The 26,415-nt window shown below is 42.5% G+C and overlaps 1 protein-coding gene across 4 annotated transcripts in view; it reads left to right on the forward strand.

Moving 5' to 3' along the window:
* pag1 (phosphoprotein membrane anchor with glycosphingolipid microdomains 1) overlaps positions 1-26,415 on the forward strand; it is a 61,180-nt gene that overhangs the window by 32,513 nt on the left and 2,252 nt on the right. For 2 of the 4 annotated variants that reach the window (XM_085445638.1, XM_085445636.1), the window contains exons 3-9: positions 6,683-6,718; positions 9,435-9,666; positions 11,674-11,731; positions 16,441-16,534; positions 16,767-16,936; positions 17,208-17,642; positions 26,194-26,253. In XM_085445638.1, coding sequence (XP_085301764.1) covers positions 9,479-9,666; positions 11,674-11,731; positions 16,441-16,534; positions 16,767-16,936; positions 17,208-17,642; positions 26,194-26,253 — 1,005 coding nt within the window. In that variant the 5' untranslated portion in view covers positions 6,683-6,718; positions 9,435-9,478. Of the gene's footprint in view, positions 1-565; positions 586-6,682; positions 6,719-9,434; positions 9,667-11,673; positions 11,732-16,440; positions 16,535-16,766; positions 16,937-17,207; positions 17,643-26,193; positions 26,254-26,415 lie in introns of those variants that run through there. The other 2 variants (XM_085445639.1, XM_085445640.1) reach the window with 2 other exon arrangements.

The raw sequence follows: 26,415 nt of genomic DNA on the forward strand, positions 1-26,415 counted from the left end.
CATTAAAGGCAGCATGCCTCCATTTACATATTTGGATGACACGCCCGGCTGGTTTGTTTAATTGCTGTAAGCTGGTCGGCTGCACAATTACTAAAGTTGTTTTTGTGCTTCAGCATCTTATTATTAGGCGCGCAGCGCCGCCGACACCGAGCTAATCAATTTGAAACAACGGCAGACGTCTTTAATGCCCGAGCGGGGATAATAAAAGTTGCTTTGTCGAGGCGCGCGTGGAGGCTTGTGGTGCAGATCGTAGCTTGCTTCTTGAAATTTCAGTTTGCTTTTTCCTGCAGAGAAGCAAAAAAACCACAAGCACGCGTTTGTCACATTCAGAGGGGAGTTTAGGGCAGCAGACAGTTACAGTATATGTTGTAGATAGGTGATGTTTTTGACAGCAAGAGTACACTTCTGCTTTTCAGCGGAGGGAGTGTGTGTGTGTGAGAGAAAAACAGTGGAAAGCTAAAGATTAATCGCAAGTAGGAGGAGGCAACTGAGCGAGGTCGAGAAAGCTGTTCACCATGAGGAGGAAAGAAGGGAAGGAAAGGGAGGAAACGAAGCAGAAGTGAAATCGAGATGCTTGCAGTATTTGTGAGTGAATATTCTTTTAATAGTTTGTGTTTTCCGTGCTGCACACAGACAAACATTGTTGAGGTTAATTGAACAAACGCTCACGGACTCAAGTCCTAATGATTTACATGCAGAGCAGCTGCCTGGGGCTTTGGCAAGAAAAGGAGAAGAAGAAGATAAAGGAGCAGATAAAGTAAGAAAAAGGGGAGGATAGTCTACCTCTGATGGCAAAAATGTGTGAATTTTGCTCAGGATACAGTTTGTGAACCTGAGATCTTCCCTTTGCCGCAAAGAAAACATGTTTTGTTAGCTCCCAGAATGCCAGAGGTTATCCAGCCAGGCAATCAAATCAATGCTTATTGCCCATCCAATTAGAGCCCGGCAGCTTCTGGTTCAGCTGCATTTCCGAGTGCGTTTGAAAGAAATCTCCCTGGGCCTCTAAAAAGACTTTGGGGTCACCACGGAAAACTGGCACAGGAAGGCAGGAAATGTGGCTTTTCCCATGGGGTAGTGTGACATTAAGTGGAGGCAGATTTTACAGACGCGCACGCATGTTTACACAATCCTCGCACATATGCCCAGAGCCTCTGTGTACTGCAGTGGCTCCGCGAGGTCAGGACAGGTCAGGGAAAAGCTTTGGGAGAAAGAAGATGTGTCATTTCTGGTGAAAGCTTAAGACACATGTTGCTGTTTCTGTAGCCCTGCAGCTGTTTGGGATTCAGGAAGAAGGGAGTTGGCAGTGAACTGTTAAAATTAGCCCCCTTTTTTCTTAAGATTCTGTATAAGAAAGTTAAAAAAGAAGATACATGTGTAAATGTAACCCTGTGGACTTAGACGATGTAAGATTGGTTGGTTTTGCACCTTTGTGCATTTCCTTTAATCTCTTTGGATCATTACAAAACGTTTACATGCTTCATATTTCACTTACATGTCCCCGGTGGGAAATGATTGTGAATGCTACCGCCAGCAGATATAGTTACTGCAGCTTGTAAGAAGGAGGGTCGTCATCTTGTGGGTGAATCTATAACAAATACACACGCACGCACGCAAATTTGTAATATGAGAGAGAGAAAATGAGGCAGCCTTGCTAAATTATGCAGTTTCAATTTCCCCATTTAGGGAGGATAGATCAATTTCTCAGACTAAAACCATTAACCCTTAGGATGGCTGGTGTTGCCATGGCAACACTCTTATGTCTCTTGATCGCAAGCACCTGTTTTCATGGGGACGCACCATTGCTTTGGCTCATGCGGGCGTATGCAGCGATCAGTGAGTTAGACTGTGCAAGGCCTGGATTGCACACACACACACACACACACACACACACACACACACACACACACACACACACACACACACACACACACACACTTTCCTGAACTGAAACTTGACGGTTTCTTCAGTTGCAGTGATGGATTTGAGTAAGCAGATCCTGCAGCACCTGCAGGCGTTTCTGTGCATGTGTGCGTGCATTTAATTGCATTGTCTCAGTCAGGGGCAGGGTCCCTTGTTGCACTGCATCCTGTCGGGGAGTTGTATTTCATCTACCCTCTCTGGGGATGGGTGTGTGTGTGTGTCACAGTGAACTACTGCTTGCCTATGCGGTCTTTCTGCTTTTTCTCGCCATGTATTTTTGTCTCGGCTTTTATTTTACTCCTCCCCCTTCTTTATTTCTTCTAGTAGCTGTGGTTTTTCTACATCTTTTTCTTTTTTCTACACCGTACACTTGTTTTGCTTCTTTTTCCCTTTTTCATCTTCAATTCTTAACCCTTGACATCAGTCCCCCATCCTTCTCCTCCCCTCCCCCATCTATCTCACCCCCTCCACCGAGCAAATGGCCCTCCGGTCAAGTCACAAGATGCTCAGTAGTGTGTTTGGATTTCATGGAGCATTTTTTTTTCTGCTTTGACACAGCCTGCAGGAGTGTCTGCATGCATCTCTGTGTTTATCATGATAATGCTGCCTATGTGTGCTTCTGTATACTAATGTGTGTGTGCGTGCATGCAAATTTCATTTGCACTGATTGGGAAGACTAGGAGGTCATCAGTTTCCCTTAACCATGTCCACATTACTCTGATGCTATTATGCCAGCAAAGGGAGGCATTGCAAGCATATTGCTGCTTTCCACTTTATCGAGATGGCTTTAGAGCACATTTGGTAAACACAGTATTTCAGGGGTGAGACAAAAGAAGCATGGCAATGTCGCAATGTATCTGAATAATCGATACACTGGCACGAAGTATCGACGTTTTTTATTAAATCATGAAGGCGCTCCAAAGGGATTCGACTTAGCAGAGTCTCTGTGACTCCTCTTATCAGTGCTTATCAAGTGAATGAGGATGGCATGAACTGAAAGTAAGCGAGGACAAAACTCACACAGGAAAAAAACGTGGACAGCAAGTCAGAGCAAATCAAATGCCCAGATTACTGAAGTGGACTAACATTAATGCACAGACAGTGTATTATACAGCAGGAATGGAATGAGAAATATTTATGTTTATTGCTTAATGACATTTTAAGTGCCTTACACCTACAGCTAATTTAGAGTCATTAATTACACGTAGGACCTGGAGGAAAACCATACAGTTGCATAACTTTACATAGAAAAGCTCCAGCTGCTACTTTTGGGTGAAGAATCCCTTTTTTTGAGTGTGTCTGTATACCACGTTTAGCTCAGACTTGCAGCATAAATCAGGTTCAGATCATGTTCTAGCCATCAGTTTTTATTTGGAACGGGCCACAGACCACCTCCTTCAAAGTGTGACTACCGTGTTCACGTCTGCACAGTTAAAACAGTTTGATTTAAATCACTGCCATGTGCCAGATGTTTAAAAAAAATGTTTATGTTAATTATTATGTTTTGCAGTATTTGCATAGCGTTACTTACCTCTAGCAACGTCTATTAGCTGTGAAAGCTACCGGTGATCATAATCTGGTGTGACTGCTCCATGAAATTAAAGTTTGGATGGCAGGAGGAGGGCGTGTGGCACTATGCAGGCGGACGTGCAAGGCAGCATTCAGCATGTTTAAAAGCTATTATGTGGCAGCCTGTTCATATCAGATTAGAGTCTGTGGGTAGCAAACACAGATGTCAGTAAATCTGAGTAAAATGCAGCCTTTGTTTTTTCCCGTGCAAATGTGCTGCACGAAGCACAGACGTTAGGGGTAATTTCTAAATCACATGAAGTCCCCTGGGGATACTAATCCTGTAGGAATGGGGCTTTACTCTGTGATTCCCACACCAACTGTATTCTCGTGGTTAAAATATATATATATATATCTTTGGATTATGTTTAGCCCCTGCCCCAAAGTGCATTGTTGTAATCCTACTGGTCAGAAAGGTCACCGAAAATTATAATCTTTTTTATATACTCCTATTGTAAAGATGGATTCTGCATAATGACCCCCACTCCCATCAGTGGAGAATGATGTTCAGAAGCAGAAGTCCTCATTGTTTGCAATAAACCCCTCTCTAGCTCCTTTTATGATGTTTGAAAGGTTACTTGGGTTTCCTGCAGAGCTCCACACGAGCACGACTTCTTGAAGAAAGTGGAGGCTCTTTCTCTCCCGAAAACTCGATTATTTATTATTGTGGAAATGCCTCTGGCTGTCCTTTCAGAAGCTTTCCCTGGGCTCATTTCGCTGCAGACATCCAGCTGTAAACCTTCCCCATCTGCATGCACCCAGAGGACCCTGCAGAGGGAGGTGTCACACGTGCTGCGAGAGTATACATGGAAACCGAAGCGCCGCTTTCGCCTGTGGATGCAAATTTTTCTTCTCTGCATTTCCCTGCCAGTGACCTGTCCAGTAGACAAAACTCCCACACACCCACGCTCAGAGTCAGGGAAACGCTCTTCCTGTAGAGCAGCACAGCTCAGATTAGATGCCATGGCTTTTTGGCTCTGGTGTCTTGCATATAAAGTCCTGCAGTGGTCTGTCTTATGATTATGTCAGGTCTCAGTGTGTGTGGACAGCTGGGTGAGGGTAAAATTTGGGCTTTTACCTTCGAATTTCCAAACACATTCCTTCTAAAATGACTTTTCCAGTCAGTTATTATGTGTAAACAGAAGACATCCACACTGATTGTCTCCGTTCCAAGGCTTCTGCTTTCTTTCATCAAAGCCAGGGAGCACTTGGAGAAAGAAGAGTGACAGCAAAAGAAAGCACAGTTGTAGTCGTTGGCTTGAAGTCTTGTATCACATAACGGTGGCCTGTGGAGAGCTTTCCGCTGTGAAAAAGATACTCGGAGCTTTAATGTGTAGTGTTTATGAAGCATTAAGGAAAGAAAAGTATGCTTTGATGACAGAGCGGATGGTTTATTCTACGCATATTTTGTACACAGCAGGGTACCCAAAGTGGTATCCAACTTCTTTTGCTCTGGGAGTAAGATGATAAATGTAAGACTTTTGCAGAGAGAGTTTGGTGCCTTGGAATAGTGGAAAGTATGGGAATGGCCTCATGTGCCAGGAATTTACTCTAAGTCTAAATATTAAGACTGTATAAGTGAGTGAAGGAGTGCCTTAAAGACGTTTTATATTTATGTTGTAAGCTTGCTATCTGCAGTCTTTCTAATGGCCAGCAGGGGGTGACTGCTCTGGTTGGGGAAAAGTGTCGATTGTATAGAAGTCTATGAGAAAATGCTCCTACTCATCACTCGATCTATGACCTCAGTAGACAGGCTCATGGTGAGGTCATGGTCTCATTTACTGGTTTTAAGATTCATTTCATTCAGTATGATGTTTATTTTGTCATTTATGGTCCAATATAGAGTAAAATAGACAGAGTACACTTTGTCCTTTCACTGCTTTGTTATTGACAAGGTGCAGTTACGCATGTGTGCAGCGTCCTTTGGTTTCTGAGTGAAATCACTCGTGACCTTGAAGACCTTGGTGTATGTAAGCCAAATTTAAATGACAGTTAAAGATGACCTCAGGCTACACCCCTGTAACGTTTTACTAGGATACATTCAGAACTTTTCAAACTATTGTGTTATTGTGTTTTGCTTTTCGTATTTTTAATTTTATGCTCCTGTCATACTGAAAAATCTTATCTGAGAAATCCAAAGTTAAGTGTTAAAGTGGGGTTTGCTTACATGTGTCTAGAGGCTGGTTAACACTCCTGACACACCACTCACGCATCCAAAAACAGAGGTCTGAACTGTCTTTCATTCCTCAAACCTCAAACTATCCTTACAACCTGTTGCTGACTTTTTCAAGAAAACACCGCCTGAAATCTGCCATGACACACTGAAGTACTGAAGGACATTTCATAAGTTTGGCTTAGTGGTTCCAGGATTAGTTTTGATCCACAGAAGCTAAATTGAGTCGAGCAGGATACCCTACCGTGCTGAACACGCCAAAACCACCAGTTACAGGCTCGTGATCTCCTACGAGTTTCTTTCACAAAACATCCCTGCGGAGATTTATTTATTTATTCCTCCCTTTTTTTCCACTCAACCACCATAAATAGCGGCGATGGGTAGAAGGAAATGTTGCCATGGCGACACAGCGCCGTGGCAGCCGGTAATTATTCTGGTTTAAGTGCCAGCGCGAGCCGCGGGCGAGCTGGCACGCAGCGGCAGATAGTGACACCTGGACACGAGCCTCTCAGGCGAGGTCAGATACGGCGTCTGTGAGGTAACTGTCCCAGGGGACCCCAAAGCATTCGGACTATTTTTAAGTCATTTCAAGCAAAATCAGAGTGTATAACTGAACCTGCACCCTGTACGTGTACAATGTAAAATACTGCAGTGCATACTGCGCACGTTACATGTTATGGGACACAGTTGAGTGATGATGTCACCTGGTTATTATCTTCTCGGTTACATGGGCTGACTGATCAATACATCGCATGTGTGAAAGATGCAGTGCTTATTGTGTGTACTGCATACAGCTAGTGTGTGTTTGTGCATGAGAGGTTGCAAGCAGCCTGTTGTCCAATATGTATTTGCTATGGGCATTAAAAAACAAACACTCAATAGCCTCGCTGCTCTCCCACTCACATGCCTGCCCAGCCTACATCTGTGCACGCACACACACTCGCAGGACAACACACCACCCTCCAATGATAACATTAACTCATCTAACCCCCCCCTTTTTTGTTATCTGCTCTCTTCCAGGCAAGGCCGACCTGACTAATCATCCAAGGTGTCAAGGTAAGGCTTTGTTAAGTCTGTTGGTGTCTCGTACCAGGCGCACCTGTGTGTTTTTGTACAGGGATAAACACAATCGGCTTTCTGACAAAGGCGGGAATTCCTCAGCGTCTTCTTGAAGAAGACGAAGGCGAAATTAAAACTGCGCTCTGCAGCTCCATCTGATTTGCAAACAAAACTTCCATGCTGCTCGAATACGACGAGTGCTACATCAGCTCCCACACTCCCCAGTCACATTAGCATAGGCGAGCAGAGAGACACAATGGAGTTTTTCACCGCCGGCACAGAGTACACACATTCTTCGCACACACATACACTCCAGACAGGAGTTTGGCTCCTGCACTCTCCAAGAAAAAAGACGAGGGAAGATAGGTTGTCATGTTTTTGTCACTGCCACTTGCCACCAGGTCTGCTGTAGCTCTCTGTTGTGCTGTGACTGAAAGGAGAAAGAGTGTGTGCGGTTTATTTTCGCTCCCATTTTTCATTGTGCGGTTTCACTCCTTCTCCACACTGTCTGCCCTGAACTATTTCTCTATCTTAGTCACGGGAGTGCACGACATCCCCTCCCTGCACACACACAGTGGGATACAAACCACCCTCTCCACATTTATTTATTTTTATTATTTTAGGCTCACAATCCCTCCCCACCCTTTTGTGACTCACCCGCAGCTCCACACAGCCCCCATAAATCATCCGTGATAAAATCAGGGGTTCCATCAGTTCAGCTAAACCCAACTTTAGCTGTTAGACGGAGACGTGATGAGGTTTCTGATGCTGTGCGCAGAGCCCAGACACCAGTTGTTGGAGGCACTGTTGTGAGGGCCACTGCAGCAGACTGAGGCAGATCGCTGTCTGCACTGCGGTCTCACACTGCTCGCTTCTGCCACCTGCTGGTCATGTCTAGTCAGTGTGTGCAGTTCAAATATTTATAAGGAATGTTAAAGAATCTAAATGAATTAGCCAAAAACAGCAATTCATTTATTGTAGTATGCGTCTCTGTAGTTGGAGCTTCACAGGTGTCCAAGACACAAAACAGCTAATGCACCTGGTGTCCTCTGTTCCACTAGGCGTTGGTGTAGTAGCTTATTTAAAGTCACTCTCACAGATAATTAAGAAAATAGTCCAGTAGTTTACATGTGCATTTCAATGTACCAATGTGCCAATCTCATGACAGCAACTCAGTGCATTTAGATGTGTAAACAAGACGACCGGCCGAAGTTCAAACTGAGCATCAGAATGGGGGAAAAAGTAATGTCAGTGACGTGACATTACTTTTTTTGTGACATGGTTGTTGGTCTGAGTGTTTCATAAATTGCTGATCTATCAACCACCTCTAGGGTTTATAGAGAATGGTCTGAAAAAGAGAAAATAACCAGTTAATGGCAGATCTGCGGGAGGAAATGCCTCCAGAGTAATCAGATTGCAGTCCGATAGAGCCTCTTTGGGTTCAGGTAGAACAGGAGATTCTCGTCGTGGATGTGCAGCCGACAAATCTGTAGCAACTGTGTGAAGCTCTCATGTCAACATGGACCAAAATCTTGTTGAATCTATACATGAAGAACTGGGACAGCTGACCTGTGCAGTCAAAGTGACAAAACAAAAGCGAGTGTAGAGGTTCGGTTTTTCTACCAAAGAAAGCCAAACATATTTTTACATTTTAGAGCTGATATTAAAGGAGTTTAGACGAGATTTGAGATGAAAACATTTCCTACAGCGTGCTGGGCAGCATAGCCAGGAAATATGGAGGGTTTCCTCTATTAAGGTGTGTCATTTCTTTGAAAAGCATAAGCAATGTTGAATATTTTTAGGGTGTGTATCATAATCACCTTCCATTACATCACGCAATAACAGGAAATAATCCTCAGATGGTGACTGTTGCTGAACATGAGTTGCTGACAATGAGTTCACTGTATTCATATGGCTTCCCACAGGCACCAGATCTCAGTCTAATAGAGCACCTTTGGGATGTGGCGGAATGGGAGATTCCCATCATGGATATACAAATGTGCAGCTGTGTGATGCCATCATGTTAACATGGACCAAACACTGAGAAGTGTTTCTGGCACATTGTTGAAGAAAAAAAAGGAGGTTCCAACCCAGCAGTGGCAAAGTGTCCCTTTTTAGCTTTTCAAATCTAAAGTTACACATTTTCACTCTATTTTATTTAAAAAAGAAAAGAAAAGAAGAAGAAGTCACCCAGTGGACACTTGGCGAAGCAGTTTTTTGCCCGCAGGTCATATTTTGGAAAACTTCAGATTTCTTTATAATAGCAAACAATAAAAAGTCATTATTTCTGTTTCTGTCTGCATTCGAGTCAACCTGGGTTTGAAAGATTCATAAGGTGTTTATAAACAGTGATTGTCTGACGAGCATGATTCGCCTTTAGGTTTCCATGATAGAGCTTTAAGGTGGCTGCTGAATTCAAATTCTCCTCTCAGTATGTTTTCCTAACAAACAGAGCACAGCTTGCACGGTTTGGCTGACTGTATCCTTCAGTAAACGTTGCTCCTCCTCAGCCAACGGCGATCTCTCAGTATCTGCTGAAAAGTTAAAAAAAAAACGCTGCACAAGTTTTTTTTCACATTTAAAAACATAAAAAAATCTACAATATATGTCATTCCTGGTAAAACTGTAAAAAATAAATAGTTTTGCTTCGGTTTAAATGTGATTGTAATTTCACATCTACAAAAAAAGTTTTGTTTTTCTCGTGTTTCCCCAGCTGGTACCAGTCCGATGTCCTCTTCCCCCACAGTGTGATGTGCCATGGCTCCGGTGCTGAGTGGAGTGTGGTGGGGGCCGGAGGCAGGCGTCGTCGGGTCGGGGACGGCAGCTTCTACTGGTGTGGCGTCGTGGCTGGGGAGCGGGCAGCTGATCTTGATCGTCACCCTCAGCATCCTCACCGCTTTGCTGCTGGTGTCGGTGCTGCTGCTGCTCTGCGCTAGCTGCCAGGGGTGAGCGCCATCACCAAGCAAACACACCCATATATGCCGTGTACTGGTGTTATTGTCATCGCTGTTAGGGCACGCTCACATATCAAAAAAAGCTTCACTTCCTGCTGTGTCAGCTATCCAAAGCAGATCTGCTCTGCTGGGAAATGCAGACAGTGCACAAATACCTGAGAGGCCGTTCTTAGCTACAGTAATTATAGGTACAGCAGCAGTACAGAGCAGTGCTGCTGAGTAACACTAAAAATGCCCTCTAGGGTAGTAGGCCATAATTATGTAATTAATAATTATGAATGGAAGCATGTGCTGTCTCTAAGCAGCCGTACACACTCCCATCTATCTATATATATAAAAGAGAAACACGTTTCCTTGTCATTTAACTTTCCTTTCGTGTAATCCCCGTAAAGAGCTGATGCAAGCAGACTCCAAATAAAGCAGCACAACTGAAACTAAAAGTTAATTTGACCGACTTAACGACCCAGCGCGTAATGAAGATTTAATGTTAACGAGTCTACGCTGCGAACTTCGCTATAGTGCGTAAAGCTTTGTTTTGTCTCATTGGGATTGCACTGAAGTAATGGCTAAGAGATTAATGAGGCATTTACTTTGCGGCGTGACGTGACGGGCTGTATATTCAACACAAACGCCCACCTCTTACGCAGCGGTTCCAACGTGTGGGATTGTAATTGTTTTTATATGTAGCCCCCAGGAGCTAAGAGAAATGAGTTTTTCTTCACCCTGCAGAGAGCTGAGTTGAATGTTAATGTCCCGCAGGGAGACGTTTGGCAGGTGGCCGGTTTTGAAGTTTTCAGATTTGCAGAGGTAAATAAAGAAGATGTCACTTTTCTTCTCATGTAGATGAGAGCAGAACATTCGAAACAAGTATAATGCAGTTAGATATGCATCAGCTCGCCGCAGCCTGTTTTATGACATAAAGTCAAATTTGATTAACCCGTGAATGAAAAACTAAGTGTCACAGCAGCATGAAAGCAGTGTTGCACATGCATATACATGCAGTCTTTATTTGTCCCTCGACATAGCTCCTCCTCCTTTAGAGCAACTTCTTCATCTGATTAGAACAGGAGTTTCGAGGTGGAGCTAAAGATAGACAGTTGTCTATCTTTAGATGCCCACAGTTAGATTATCTGTTCTCAGTGACATCACAGAGAGCCAGAGTAGAACAAAAATGTCTGAAATGGAGTGTTTCTGAGCAGGCTGAAGGCTGAGCCTCACAGGGTTTACCTGCTCACAGCAGGTCTGCCTTAACCTCCTAGGACCTGGCATCCACATATATAGACATCACATTTTGGGTTGTCTAGACCAAAATACTAAATTTTGCTCTACAAGGGCCTGATATCCACTGACGAGGACATTATACTGCCACTGTTTTATCGAAATTTAAAACAGATGTCCCCTTATGTGGATCTTATTTTTCTCAGAAACAAAAAAATCAGGTAATTCTTTGTTTTTACATTCATCAGGTCCCAATCAGCCCAAATAGCAAAGAGAAATTTATAAAGCCATTCCATGAAAGAGTTCAGGTTTTAGGAGGTTAAAGCGGACATGTCTGAAGGAATGTAATATTTATTAGTGATGGTTATTATTACATTTTACTGATCCCAGTTCAGTTGTTTTTGTTTGAATGTTTGATTTAATTTTAGATTACTCTAACAGAAGAAAAAGGAGTGCTATTTAAAAAAGCTATAAAGCAACAAATGTAATAAATAAAACTCATATTTTGCAAATTAATATTTGATTTCTGTGTTTTTTTTAATTTGTCAGAAGATTCAAGATTAGAATTTTCTTGGATTTATTTGATGGTTGGGTTGAAAGCATAATATGTGGAAGAGTTGTACAATTATAAAACAGGTTTTTGGTCCCTAATCTGGAGGCACGCTTTGCTTTCACAGTTCTTTGCATGCACAGCTGAGCCCCCGTGTTTAGCTGTGCAGGCTGCTCTAACACTTGATGTGTTGCTCTGTTTTCTCATCTCTCCTTTCTTCTTCTCTTCAGGCAGAAGAAAGCGGTGAATGGACACCCAGCGGGAGATCATCAGAGCCTGGTGAATGGAGTGAGTTTTTCCTTCAGGTTTCCACAGCCTTTTCTCTCAATATATCAAAGCTACAGTCCTGAAGAGGAATGAAATAATAATGTTTTATTTGTTTATTTTTAATAGCAAGGATGCATACTAACACTGTTACATTTTTAAAAAGTCAAGCGGTGTGTATGCAGGACTTCAAGGCACAGTTTATTTGCAAAACCTCTCTGTGGTTTGGTTTTTAATCTGCAAGGTCCATTATTTGATCCTTAACATAGGAAGCTCTAAGGCAGATATTTGAGGTCTGTGGGTATTACCTCTGAAAGACAACTAATCAAAAATGGTTTCACACTTTGCTGTTTTGCAGCACCAGCTAACACCAACCCCCTGGGGGAGGGGGTTAATGACAGTGAATGAAAAGTTGATAAAGTTTGTTTTTGTTAAATGAATTCAGGCAGGCGTGTCTCTATGATGTTCGCAGACGGCATTGGTGTCTGTAAGAGTAGGGAGCAGGTTGAAGAGAGATGAGGGTTTGGAGACAAAGTTTAGATGATTTGGATGAGATGATGCTGAATATGGAGCTCACAGGCAGGAGGAAAACAAGACCGCAGAGGAGATTCATGAATGTAGTGAAGGACATGCAGAGGGCTGGTGTGACAGGGGAGGAAACTGGGGATAGGGTGCCGATGCGCTGTGGCGACCCCTAACGGGAGCAGCTGAAAGAAGAACAAGTAGAGCGAACAGCTGAATGTTTTCAGGCTTAATCATAGTGTGATTACACTCATACACTGAAAGGCACTTTTTTTTGCATAAAAAATATTTTCTCTAAACATAATTGTTTTTTTAAAAGATACATCAGGTCAGATTTCAGGAAGTTTAAGAAACCGTCAGCTCTTGCAGTCAAAGATCAGCCATTTGGTTTAAACTCTGTCAAAATATCGACTCAGAGCCTTAAACAAAAGCACCCACGCATACTCTTCTCATTAGTCCAAGTGTGGGAGAGTGTGTATCTTTAGTCAGGCGCTGGAGCGATCGGCAAGTGGAGCTGTGGATAGAGTTTAGCTGCGTGCCTCCTCAGTAACACGCGTGCACACTGACACACATCTCCGCCCTTACGTGACGTCCTGTGACACTAGAACACACCCTCCGACTCTTTGCGTCGTAACCCACGTCGATCACGCTGACACAGAAACATACAGAGAACAAAGCCTCCCTGCGTACGGCTGATTGACAGCCTCCAGTTGTTAGCGAGAGCTTGTTTCTGAACGGCTCACGGCTGCCAACAGGGAAGTGGTTTCTCCCGCTAAGAAAACACGTGGGAAACTCCACTGCCTGCTCGTCACATGTCACTTATTTTAATGTCGTGCTGCCTTAAAACAGAAATAAGAGGGATACTATTAAGAAAAACAAAAGATTATTATTATTTGTAGAGTTGACCTTTTACCCCGTGCTATGCGACGCTCATAATGATGCGTGGCGAACGTCCGCTATGTCCTTTTGAAGACTGTGTAATGGGCAGAGGTAGTCATTACAAACTACTATAATATTGATGCTTCAGTAACCAAGCACCACTTAAGTGTGACATCCACTTACTTTCTTATTCTGACTTCCCCTCTGGGTGTTTGTGTGTTTATATGCGTTTGTGTGTGTGTGTGTGTGTGTGTGTGTGTTCTTCAGAGCCTTTTTGCATTTGATTGATATCTTCACTGCAACCTTTAAGCATTAGCCCAATTGCCAGGTGATCAAATTGTTTCAAGAGGGACCCATTTGTACGACGGACCGTGTCGTAGCCTGACAGGTTAAATGGGGGTTTTTGTCTTCGTGGTTGAGTAGATTAACTCTTCCTCGCTGAGCTGCAATCTGTCTGTCTCTCCTGCAGCCAGCATCAGTGAACGCTGTCCCTCCTGTTTCTCCCCATCGTTAGAGAGTTCAAGTGTTTTAAACTCACAGGGTGCAGATTAACCAAAATTAGTATTTAAGTCAGTTTAGATACAGGAAGCACCCCATGGAGGTCCATCAGAAGCAGGGCAAAGTGATCCGTTTTGTTCTAAGAGGATTAAAGACCAGCCTCTGTGATTGTTTAGCAGTTGCTCAATCAGTTTGATCACAAATGCAAAGAGTGTCTGCGACACAGTGTAGGACAAACACATCAACAGGTTCAATCTGTTCAGTTGCTGATTAATGCAAATATCTAATCAGGCAGTCACATTACAGCAAGGCAGCAAGCCGAGACGACCTGCTGAAGTTCAAACTGAGCATCAGAATGAGGAAGAAAGAGTTCAGTGACTTTGGCATGATTGTCGGTTTCAGACGTGCTGGTCTGAGTATTTCTGAAACTGCCGATCAGCGGGGATTTTCCCACACAACCATCTCTAGAGTTTACAGAAGATGGTGATGAGAGTGAGTCCTCTGGGTCGATGCCCGAGGTCAGAGGAGAATGGCCGCTTCATATCTTACAACAAAGGGATGCGGAAAACCATCTCTAAACACACAACACACCACGCTGAGTGTACGTTACTCAGCTGACAAAAGGAAAACGAGGCTCACCCAAATTGGAGAGTAGAAGATTGGAAAAACATTACCTGGTTTTATAAGACTCTGTAGCTGATGTGATACTCGGATGGTAGGGTCAGAATAAGGTGAAAGCAATGTTCTAGATTCCTCCTGCCTTGTTTCAACATTTCAGGCTGGTGATACAATGATGCAATGTGGTGTAATATTTTCCTGGGACACATCGTAGTACCGGCTGAGGATTGATTAAACACCGCAGCCTACCTGAGTGTCGTTGCTGACCTTGTCCATCTCTTTATGACCACAGTTAGCTTCTGTTGGCTGCTTCCAGCAGGATAACAGCATGTCACAAATCTCACATCATCTCAAACTGGTTTCTTGACGCTGGAACCAGTGCAACGGGAGATTCACGTCACAGATGTACAGCAAACAAGTCCAACCAAAACCTCTGAGGAATGTTTCCAGCACCTTGTTGAATCTGTGCTGTCAATACTTTGTGTCACTCAGATTTTTTACAGTTAGTGACCTACAAAAAAATAATTTGACACACCAGCAAGGAGATGTTAATGTTAGCTGTGTTGAAACTGTAAAAGAATGTGAATGTCTGGGGAGAGCAATTAATGAGACATTGTCATGGGATTGTAACAGAATTTGCAAAAAAAGAGAATTACAGTGATTATCGTCCTTGACGGCTTGGATCAGAGTGACGCTGGTTCTTGTTTAGCTTTCATTTTTGGAGAGTATTATAACTTTATGCTTTATTTTACGCTTCTTTTGTCACTGCCTGGGGTTAATAAGAACAAAGATGACATGTCCGAGTCACAAAACAGCGTTACACTCCTCTGTGATTCCTGAGTGGTGGTGAAGTTGTAAGATAGAACTTTATTAATCCCTCGGGTGGGTTCCTCTGGGAAATTCGACAAGTTATTGTGAGTTATTGCATCTGTGGTGTACACAAGATATTCTCATTGGGACGGATGACACAAGATTAATGGACTATAAAAAGAAAGATGGATGTAACGTGTGCCTAAATCACGAAACGACAGCATAAAATTAGTGGTTTCATAAAACAGCTAAAGATTACGTCATTGGCACCGACAGCTATGAGAGTGCGTGACCACTAGGTGGAGTTATGGAGCTTCTGATGCATGTCCCTCTGCTCACACAAGGAAAAACCGCAAACCCCAGACAAAGAGCAGTCTTGGCGTGCACTCTTTGAAAGGTTTTGACTTTCTCTGTTCTCTCATTAGTGACTGACTGAGCAATCGTCATGGAAACTAAAGCATTACAGTTTATGCATGAAGTGCATGTTGATAAATCGTCCTCTGTTAATTACTAGTTTCTTCTCACTGTTGATCTGAGTGTTTGCTCACTCTCAGAGTTGATTCTGCTCAGCTTAGGCTGATAAAACAGGAAACTTGAGCTTTTTTTAAACCCTTCTTCTTCTTCTTCTTCTTCTTCTTCTGCTTTTTTTGTACTGTGCAAGTTGAGTTAGAGATGCAGATTTTTTTCCATGCTTATATGATGTTGCAAGCACAGAAACTGTCAGAGCATGGTTTAAACCCGACTGCAACACAACTGAGTCCCTGCCAGCTTCACAGCTGTTGTTCTTTAGCCTCCTATTGAGACAAGCAGGGAGACAAATTACCCTGTGGGTATCCTTAAGGTAGCGTCTTCCTATTGTTATTATAATTATTAATGTGACACTACAGACGCCGTCCTTTTACCCTGTTCGGCTTGATGTGTTGCTTATGCTTGATTCAATTTTAGTGCCTCTTATAAATGAATTAATATGAAATCAGCTGCATAAAACAAGAGCTGCCTGTTACTCATACTCGCAGAAGCTGTTAGCTGTCTTTAGATGTCTTTTCTTGGTAGGTAAAAATAAGCTACACTTAATTAGGAATGCATAACGGTTTTATAATTACCTTAAAGTAATAAATAATGTGTTTGGAAAAGCTTAGACGAAGCGAGATAAAGAGTCAGGAAAGCATGAAAATTTAAATTTGGGCTTCAAGGATCCTGAAGGTAATGCACCGCACATATGGCTTTTCGATTGCACGGAGGTGTGACGGATGTCCATCCCGTGCAACATAAGGAAGACGTGCAAATTCATTTCTGTAGGTTTTTGTAATTTAAAGAATCTGAGACTGAGGTTTTATTTGCTTGAAGCCTCCAAGCCTGCGAGCTGTGGTGCAGCAGTGACAAAGAGCTTATCCTTTGTTGTGCAGGTTTCAGAGAGAGACATCAGCCAATCAGCAGACAGTCCAGCGACTGACGCGGCGGTCAGCACCTCTCACAATGGGCCTCTCACCAGCGGTACAAGTAAGCCGATAGAGTTCCTATCAGCTCGTCATGTCCTGCCATTGTTGTCTGCGTAGTTAATATTTAGACCGCGTGATACAACATCCATGCAGTGTGTTTTTTCCTGACACGTGATGGCTGTTATGAAGCGTGTTTGCTGGTCAGCTTTGGTTCGTGTTATAGTCAATGTTAAATGCAGTCGTAAAAAGATGCTGTTTCCTCCTCGCCCTGACTCTTTTCTTCTTCCCTCCAGTTCTCACGGACACACAGGACACCAGTCCCCAGTTGTCAGAGGAGATGCTCTCCAGCCAATCAGAGCTCAGGTCCTCCAAGTGCCCTCAGGCCCGCCAGCTTCCCAGCATCCCTCCCAACAACGCCCTTATCGGGAACGGACCCCCACCCTCAGGAGACAGCACTTATGAGGTCAGTGTTTAAAAGTCACCTTTAAACAGCAGAATGATGGGTTTTTTTCTTTACTCATAGTAAGTTCGGACATGCTCACTGGAGGAGATTAAAGCTTGTAATGTTGAATGCTGCTTGACTGAGTAAATGACTGATTGATTGATTACGCCTAGGGATCTTTTCACAAGTGGCTGGTGAATTGAGTGATTTTCGAGCCAGGAGGCAGAAACATCAAAAAGTTATTTCTTGTTTTTGAATGCACGTAAGACCAGTGTGTGTTTCTGATGTTAAGGTGGTGAAGGAGATGGCCGTGGCCTCACGTGACATCAGTGCCGATGAATCCCTGTACGAGACGGTCAAGGAGCTCAAAGACGGTCCTGCAGAGGCTGGCCTCCCAAACGGTACCATCCAGCCGAGTCCAGACGAACCTCCGCCTCATCCTCCCGCTCTTCTTAACGGCCACATCAGCCCAAGCACACCTGAGCGGGGGCCCATCTTCGCCGGGGCGGAGTACGCCTCTGTCAACCTGAATAAGAAGAGCCGTCACAGCGCAGACATGGAGGCCAAAAGGCGCTCTGGTAATGCTGCCGTTCCTCAACAAAAGCCTCAGGAGGAGCCAGAGGAGGATTTACCGCCACCGGTACCGGAGAAGGTTCTGGATGAAAATGACAACCAGCCAGCGCTGATGATGAACGGGCTCGCGGAGGCTGGGCTGCACAATGGAGAGGTAAGCTTGTTTGAGTGTGTGTCTCTAGGACTTTTTGGGAGATTTTTTTTGAGTGACTATAGGGTACTGTGTGTGTGTGTGTGTGTGTGTGTCTACTTGTTTAAACATCTTTGTGAGGACCAAAAATTGGCATTTTTGAGGTTAGAGAAAGCATTATGTCAGTTTGATGACTTCACTAAGGCATGCTCCAGATTTCACGATGCCATCAAACACCTGTTTCAATGTAAAAACGAACGCAAACCAAGTCTACAGTCACACTGGCGGAAACACTGGTTAGAGACCACAGCGCCACCAACATTGCTGTGAACATGTGCAATCAGCTCATGATCTTTATGCCTTTGAAGTAGAATAACACTGAAACGGGGTCGTGGTCTGAAACTACTACTACTACTAGAGTGAATTGGCGTCCTCAAACCGTCTTTGGTGCATCAAGACGGCAATAAAATGGGAGAAACAGCAATAAGACGGAGTCAGTCTGCGGTCAGTTTTTGAGTGAGTGAGGTCAAGTTGGCAGTTACATTAATCTGTTTGCAGTAATGCGGCAATTAACTGTGATACATTGCAAATCTTTTGCCGTCTGTTACAAATCTGTTGCCGTCTGCATCGTGCACAGTGCTGAGCCGAAGCTGGGATGGACTTGATCCGCACATCAGGTGTGGCTCCCTCAGCCAACAAACAGACACAGCTGATCTACTGCATAAATGTTCAGGGGGGGGACCTCTCATTTATATTTCAGATAAATGTGAGGTCTTTCTGATCTTGTGTACTAAAGGCTCATAAATATTCTATAAACGTTGCAGTGACAGCAGTAATGAATACTGTAACAGATTTCAAAGTATTTATGGGACTTAAATGCATCTTACATTTGTGAAGCTGGCAGTGTTGAATTTGTCTCAAAACCCTACGTGGGCATCAATGTGTGTAGTTTTCGACATTTGTACGCACAGAAAGGTTTTTGAAAGGTAAAATTATTAGATTGATGAGGAGAACTTAATAAATTGTGCATAAATGATTCGTATTTATTCAGGTTTGGATGTGTGCATGTGTAAAATAATTGCATCGTTTTTGTGCATGGAATGAAGCATGCTCGTGTGAGTTACGCACAAATCACCGAACGCGGTTGGAAATCTTAGTTTATACTTGATATGACATCGTTCACATTTTCAACACTTTTGAGGCAAATTTCTCTCCGTATACTTACATACAGATGTGAAAAGGTAACGTTATGTGTTTTTGTGAATGGATCATAATTTGGTTTTATTTCTACTAAAAAAAACAACAACTTTAAAACAAGAACTGAAAACAAACATTTTTGATGAAATTTGGATAAATTCCATTTTCCAATCCATTAACTATAACTAAGGGGACGCTAGATGATTCCACACACTCTGAATCAACCAGCAACCAAAGATGGTGCTCGTGGGTGTGCTTATTAGCTTGTGTTTGTGAGAAAGCCCCACGTGAATTGTAAGTAAGGTCTCATTTATGCTGTGCTGCATGTAGGAGCGTTCCAGTGATTGAATATTTGTACTGTATAACCGCAGTTGCTTATTACAGGCGGCGTCTGATTAAAGAGCGAGCAGTTTTATTAGAGTCAACTTTCATTCAATGTGTCATCGTGAGCGAGAGGAAGCGTGGCAGGAAAGAAGAAAAGTAACCTGTGACGACGGGGAAAATGAGCATTAGTCAGATGATGAAACTATATGACAGGGAAAGTCATTTTTCAATTTCCCTTGGCATAAAATACTCAGATCGGTAAAAACTATGAATCCATTCTCGACCATCTTGACAAAACACTGCTTTGAAAAGAAAGTGATAGTGATAGTATTTCATTCGTATTCGCTATAATGCATTCAGAGAGAGCATGAGGGTGTTTAAAGGCCAGGGAGGACAGGTTACATGGAGGGGAGGAATGAAGCAGCTATTGTTGTTAAGATTATGTAGAATGAAACAAAAAAGAAAAATACAGCAATGCAATGCAGTTCTAGACATTATAGTAAAAAAACGTTTGTCATTTAGAGCGCTTAACAAACTTATTAGATCACCTTTCAATTTTACAAATCACATCAGGGATGTAAGTAGAAAAAAATAATAATGTACTTTAACATTTTTTACTTTTTTGTAAAACAGCACATTTGAAAATTCATGGATAACAATAATTATATTGTCGCATTAAAAACATAATGTTAAAATATAAAATATAACACTGAAAATTACGTTTTTTTGTAAAGTGGTCAATTTGAAAATTCTCAGCTAAAAACAATTATATTTTAATCAGAAAATCAAATCAAGTCCATTTTGATTAAATTAAGAAAACAATTTGGTAATTACCAATAATGTTAATTTTCATCAAGTGTGGCTCGAACCTTATATATTGAGTGGTGGTCTAATAAATTTGTTAAGCACTGGATGTCATAAAATCTTTACAAATATTTTACAACACCCAAATAAATCTTTGATACGATGATGTCACCCTAAAAATATAACATTGCATTTTACTTTCTTTTGTTTGATTCAGTCGTGCGGTCGAGAAAGACGTGTTCGCCGCTTCTCAGCTTCCACTGAGTGCGGTGCCCAGCGTGTGTTATGCGTCTCCTGCATGTAGATTTAATCAGCTAGAATCTGCATAATGAACATTGTTAATTTGATGGAACAGAGAAATGAAAAGCTTTTAATGGAGCTGTGCAGGGAAAAAAGGGGAGAAACGAAATTAATTTTTACATTTTTAACAACAAGAATAATAAGTAGAGTTGTAGTTTTCAGTTACTGCTCTTAAACTTTTGTTAAATTAGCAGATATCACATAAATGGGTAAGAGCAGTAGAAGTGGGTAGCATCATGGCACTTGATGCACCACCCAAAAAATGTTGCACTGCTACTGAAGGGGATGCCGAGGTTTTTTCTCGAAGCACAACAACCACAAACACAGCAAAGCTTCTCTTGAACAAATGGGCTTTAATTGTGGCATTATTCCACGAGGAAAAACGGAACGTTGTTGGAAAAAGTTGAGTCAGTTTAGTCTTAATATAAGATTTCCATTTGACAAACCCACACGCATAAAAAGGCTGAAACTTATCATCCTACGGTAATGATAGGGATTCACTCTTTCATTCTCCCCATCTTAATAACACAATTTATACCAATATATAGCTGATGTCGGTCATCTTCTCAACATCATGCCTGGCTTGAGATAAAGACCACGGAGAAGAAAGAAAAAGAGAGATGTGTCTCTCCGCTACAATTATTATCCGCTAAGCTGACATCTCGTGCTGCTTTATGGAGACTGGCAGACCGAAGAAAGAAATTTGATGGTGAGAAGGGAAAAAAACCACAAAAAAAACACGGTGTGGGAGTGAAGGGAGGAGAGAAAAAAATGAAAATGGGAGCCGAAGTGAGAAGAGCAGGAGAGAGTAATAGATGAAATGGAGATAGTGACAGAGAGATGATGGGAGAGTTGAAAAAACTCGGAAAGGACTGGCAGGCATGACGGGTGAGGAGGAAAGAGAGGAGTGAGAGACAAGGAGGGAAAAAAAAGAAAGAAAGAAAGCCAGGAGCATACAAACGAAGTCATCGACAAGGAGGCGGCGAGAAAAAAAGGATGAGGGAGAAGAAAACTGCTACAGAGGGTGAGATGTGGAGATGTGTAGAAGAAGAGATGGAGGAAGAGTAAAAGAAAAGGTAAAAAGAGAAGCATAGCAGTTCATTATCGTGGACTGAACAAGGCAGGGCAGAGCTGCTGCTGCTGCTGCTGCTGCTTACAGCATGCTGAGATCCATCAGAGAACCAACACACTCTCAGCTCAAAGAATTGCATCAGACAAAGAATCACATTATCAGCCTGCCACAGAGATCATCTCTTAACTTAAAGTACTTTTAAATTATACTTCTAATGTTACAGCACTTTTTACATACATTTGTTTACAGTGTTGTGCCAGTGTGCTGTCACCAGGGGGCAGTGTAAAAAGATATACGAGTTTGTGGTGTTGTTGGTCCATTGCATTTTAGCACAGGTGTTCTTGTTCCTCTTAAGATAAGTTAGCGTCAGGTCAATAACTTGCTTTACTTTCTAATTAAATACACTGATGCTCTGTTATGCTTTGTGTTTCTATTTAGTGAATATTTGTCGGTTAGCCAACTAGATTAAAGTGGTTACAGCGGTAAACATTACAGTAACCAGTTAAACTAACCCTACACATGTCTTTAAAATGTGGGAGGGAGGTGCAGTACCCGGAGATGAGTGTTTCTGCCATCGCCATCTTGGTTGTAAAAAGACATCTGACTGCAACTTGTGACAGATAACTTATTAGCCAATGAGCGTGCAATATCATACTTCAGATTATCCTCCGTTTAAAATACAAACCAAGACCAAAACTTTCAAAATAGACTAAAATTTTTATTTAATATCATCGAAAATGAGTGGATGAAAGGAAATTCGAAGGGAAAGCGGATTAGCCTTTTATAGGAGTAAAAGTCTTTCTGCAACCACAGCTGTCGCCATCTGGTGGCCATCAGATAGAATGCAGGTTTGAGGCACCTCCACATTGGCTTTGCTTTTCCAACTCGGAAGGTAAATCCATTTATTTATGTTTTTACTGTCCTTGCTTTAAATACGCTCTTTATGATAATCTGTCTGGTTGCTCGTTTGTCTAACTGCTGCTTTCCTCTTAGTAATGTTGTAAGTTGTTGCAACTGATACAAATAACAGCACTAAGCAACAAGAAGACCCATGTTGTTATAAACTGGAACTATTCTGTATTTTTCTGAACTTTAGGTTTGGGTCCCTCTTTTCTGTGTTGATGTATCTTTTTACTTTATTCACACGTCTTTGTTCCTTTGTCTCTGGTGTTTTTGTAGCCAATTAGTTCATCACTGCTGCTCGTTTGGACAGCAGGCATGGCCTCGTCTAACCCCCATATCTGTGATAAAATCTTAATCTTGCAAATTCCAAATGTATCTTCACACAGCTCTGGAAACCATACACCCACACACACACACACACTTGCACATTTTTAAAATACACAGAATTTAACATCCACCCGCATATATATTAGTTTCCCCCATCCCCTCAAGTTAAACACACACACACCAAACACATATGCAGGTTTTATGATGTGTGTGTGTTTACATATATTCTGCTACGCATAGACACCCTGGGGCGTATTTAAGGTTAAGCATGAATGTTCTTGGCTCCCTGTGGTTTACGCCCATGTATGACCAGGAGTCGTCTGTGATTTGTCTTGTCTGACCAAGTGTGTGTGAGTATGCGCGCGCCTAGTGAGCACCAGCTGGCCACCATCTCTACGACAGTTAGTCTGGCTTCATGATGGATGATATGGACTATAGAAACTCTCTCTCCGTCTCTGTCTCTTACGCACACACACAGGCAATCTCAGAGGTGCATGAATGTAAATGTCTGAAAGGAATCCCCCCAGGTAGCAGCTCAGTAAATGCTGCTCTCTCTCTCACACACACACACACCCACACACACACACACACAGTGGCACTTTTTTCTTATATGCAGTAAATTTCCATACACACACACACCTGCTTATTATTATTGTAATATTTGCTGCAGCTACACTGAAACACACGTCCGCAGCCTTTGTGACCTTTTCTTCGCGGCTTCTGTGATTGTGTGCACTGAACAGTGATTGAACTGCCATAAACAGCACTAACACTTGTTTGCAATCATTTGCTTGTGTGTCGCCTGCAGGCTTTTCATGCAAGGTGCAGGAAATGAATTTGACCCAGCCTCTGGGCTGCCGGGGTATACATTGGGGGGGCACGGTCCAGGTGAACTGTGATATGTGGCGTGTCAGCACTGCTGAGCTGTTGCTAAAGAGAATCACTATTGATGGCTTTTGTGGCATGGGAGAGAATATATATTAGTCTTAATGTAGTTTACAAGTTTGCGGCTGTACGCCATCGCAGTTGGTGGTGAACATCAAACAGTCAAGATGTGATTGAAGTGCAGACTTTCAGCTTTAATTGAAGTGGTCTCACAAAATTATTGCATTAACTTTTTAGGAATTTTAGCCATTTTTGTACATAGTACCCCATTTTCAAAGGCTCAACTGAAGCATTTTCAGTGTTCTGTGAAGGTTCTTCTCAAAGTGTTAGCATAGCTGTTCAATGGAACTGTCAAAATGAGGTCTAATTACTTTGGTGTAAGCATGAATGGCCATGGGGGTTCTCTTTATCAGTCGAGATAAAGCTGTAAACTTTGAAAATGCAGTTAAACGTCCAAATTTATTCCCTTCTTTACATCCAGTAGGCTGGAATGGAATCTGAGTCTAATCCCCGGGCATCGTGTTTGACACCCCTGGTCTACAAGGTATGGAGAAACAGAGAGAGCTTAAAAGAGGTGCAAACCACTGGTTACACTCAAGAACATGAAGTCCAGCTTAGACTTTGCCCGCACTAAAAAATTCTTAGGACCAAATAGAGATGAACAAACATGCTGCAGACAATGTTATGGTATGAGCATGTAAAACTGGGATACTGGTGTTTATTGATGATGTGAACGCTGATAGAAGCAGCAGGATGAATTGTGAAGTGTACAGGGCTATACTCCCTTATCAGATTCAGACAAATGCTGCTAAACTGATTGGAACATGCGTCACTGCAAAAATGGATAATGATTCAAAGTGAAGTGAAAAAGCAACCCAAAAGTTTCTCAAAGAAATGTGATACTCTTGAAGTCAGTCACCTGATTTCCTGCCCACTAAAGCAGCTTCTAAGTTACTGAAGGCAGAAAGACCCACAAACAAGTTGCAACTACAGGTGGCTGCAGAAATAAAAAGGCCTGCATTTAATGCATTTCTTTTGCTGAACCCCTTAAATTGAAGCTGAAAGTCTTCCTTCAAATTATATCTCAACTGTTCACAGAGGCAAAACCTAACCGTATGTACTTGACCAACTACATGCAGCTCCAACACCCTGAACTGGTCTATTCATGCTCATATAATATATATGTGTCTTAACATGCGCGTCACTGTGACGGACACACTGACACCTGACTCGCCCATCCTCTGAGACAGCTATAATCAGCTTACAGTCAAACCTGTTGCCCCGTATATCACTGTGTCACCTACGTGCACATAAACAAGCTCCCATAATCCTCCCTTATACCCACAGACATAAGCATACCACCTTACTGCAACACAGCAAAATATTAATCTGTCAGACATAATGTCCTGATGTGTATCGACACAAAACAAGCACCCGTCCTGTCGCGGTTCTTCGTTTAATAAAAGAAATGTTTCACGCGGACACAATTGAGTTTTTACGACTCAAATTTTAACACCCATCTGCAGTTTAGATGCTTGATGCGCGTCCGACTAAATGAAAAATTCCACTCTAATTTGCAATAATACTTGAGGCAAGCTTCACATTAGATTAACAAACTTGGAGGTGCGGTGTCTGGGTCATGTCACCTACGTCCTTGTTTCGTGCAAACACTCCTCTGGGGCATTCTGCCTAATTGGTTGGCTAATTAAAGTGAAACGTAAAAGGCGTCAGCTGCATCACGAGTGTATGTTGGATCTATAAAAGTAATCATGTCTCCAAACATGCATTAACCATAAAGTCATCATATTGATTTAAGTGCTTGGAGAAAACGCTGGAGAAACGTGTCTGCATGAAGATACTCGGCTGTACAGCTGCGGTGGACAGTTTGATGGATGGGCTCCGAGCACAGGTTTTCATTCAGTACCTAACGTTGTAGCTCGCGTGAGGCATCGAGTGCTGTGCCTCAGCAGGGAGCACATTTCCCCTTTTTCTTTTTAAGTGTATTACCGTTAACCTTGGATTGTCCAAGGACTACATCTGAATTTTAAAAAACCTAACAATATTTTCCCTTATTTTCCACTAGACATAAACTCTTTAGTCAGTGCTGGCGGGGTTATTGAGATTCTTATTAGGCTCCTGAGGTGTTTTGTGCTGCTGTCAGATGTGCTTTTTTGATTAATGGCCCTCTCATTGATCATAAGACGGAGTGGACAGAGACTGCACAAAAGCATCGCATTCTCCGTCGCTGCCTACCGACTTTCACTCCATTATTTATTAATTTTTTTAATGAACGAGTGCCTGTTGCGAGCTGTAGCTTCGCGTGCTCGACTGTTTAAAGTGAAAATGCAGAGCGTGTTTTCCTCCCACTGCTGGGAACACTTTAGAATTTCACTATCGATCAGCTACCAGGCGTTCTTTCATACTCATGGTGCTTTTCTGCTGGGTACTGTTTGCCAGCATGTTTTAATAATAAAGCTCGATATGAAGTCCACTATGTCTTCATTTAATTCCTTCAAAGGCGTTTGGATCAGCTCTGTTTGCTGTATTGGGTTTGCCTTGCTTTGATATATATTAAAAAGAGGTTTTTTTTACATCTAAATTCCTGAAAATGAAAATGTGTAACATACCTTCAGATTCTTTTATCGGACGCTGTTGGGTGATTTAAGCAACCGTGGAAGCTTTTAAAACCTCACTCTTTTCCTTTTATACACCGACTCCCATATCTAAATGTTCTTTTTGTTTTTTTGTTCTTTTCTCCTCCAGTTACACTCCCCTCCGTCTCCTGCACCGAAGTTCGACAACCACGTTCTGTCAGACAATGAGGTAAGTGTGTGTTAAACTCCCTTATTCCCAAAACTGACGTCTCCGGTCCCGAGACAGCAGCTCCTCTGCTGTGCGAATGCAAATGCTCCGAGCACCCGAGAAAAAAAAAATAGAACACAGTGGAAAAATAGTCAGATAACATCACACAATGTGCTTGGGGAG

Source organism: Copadichromis virginalis, linkage group LG22, assembly GCF_057382275.1.
Source record: "Copadichromis virginalis isolate Kocher_CV1m ecotype Utaka linkage group LG22, C_Virginalis_male_GT1.1, whole genome shotgun sequence".
Classification (NCBI taxonomy): Eukaryota; Metazoa; Chordata; class Actinopteri; order Cichliformes; family Cichlidae; genus Copadichromis; species Copadichromis virginalis.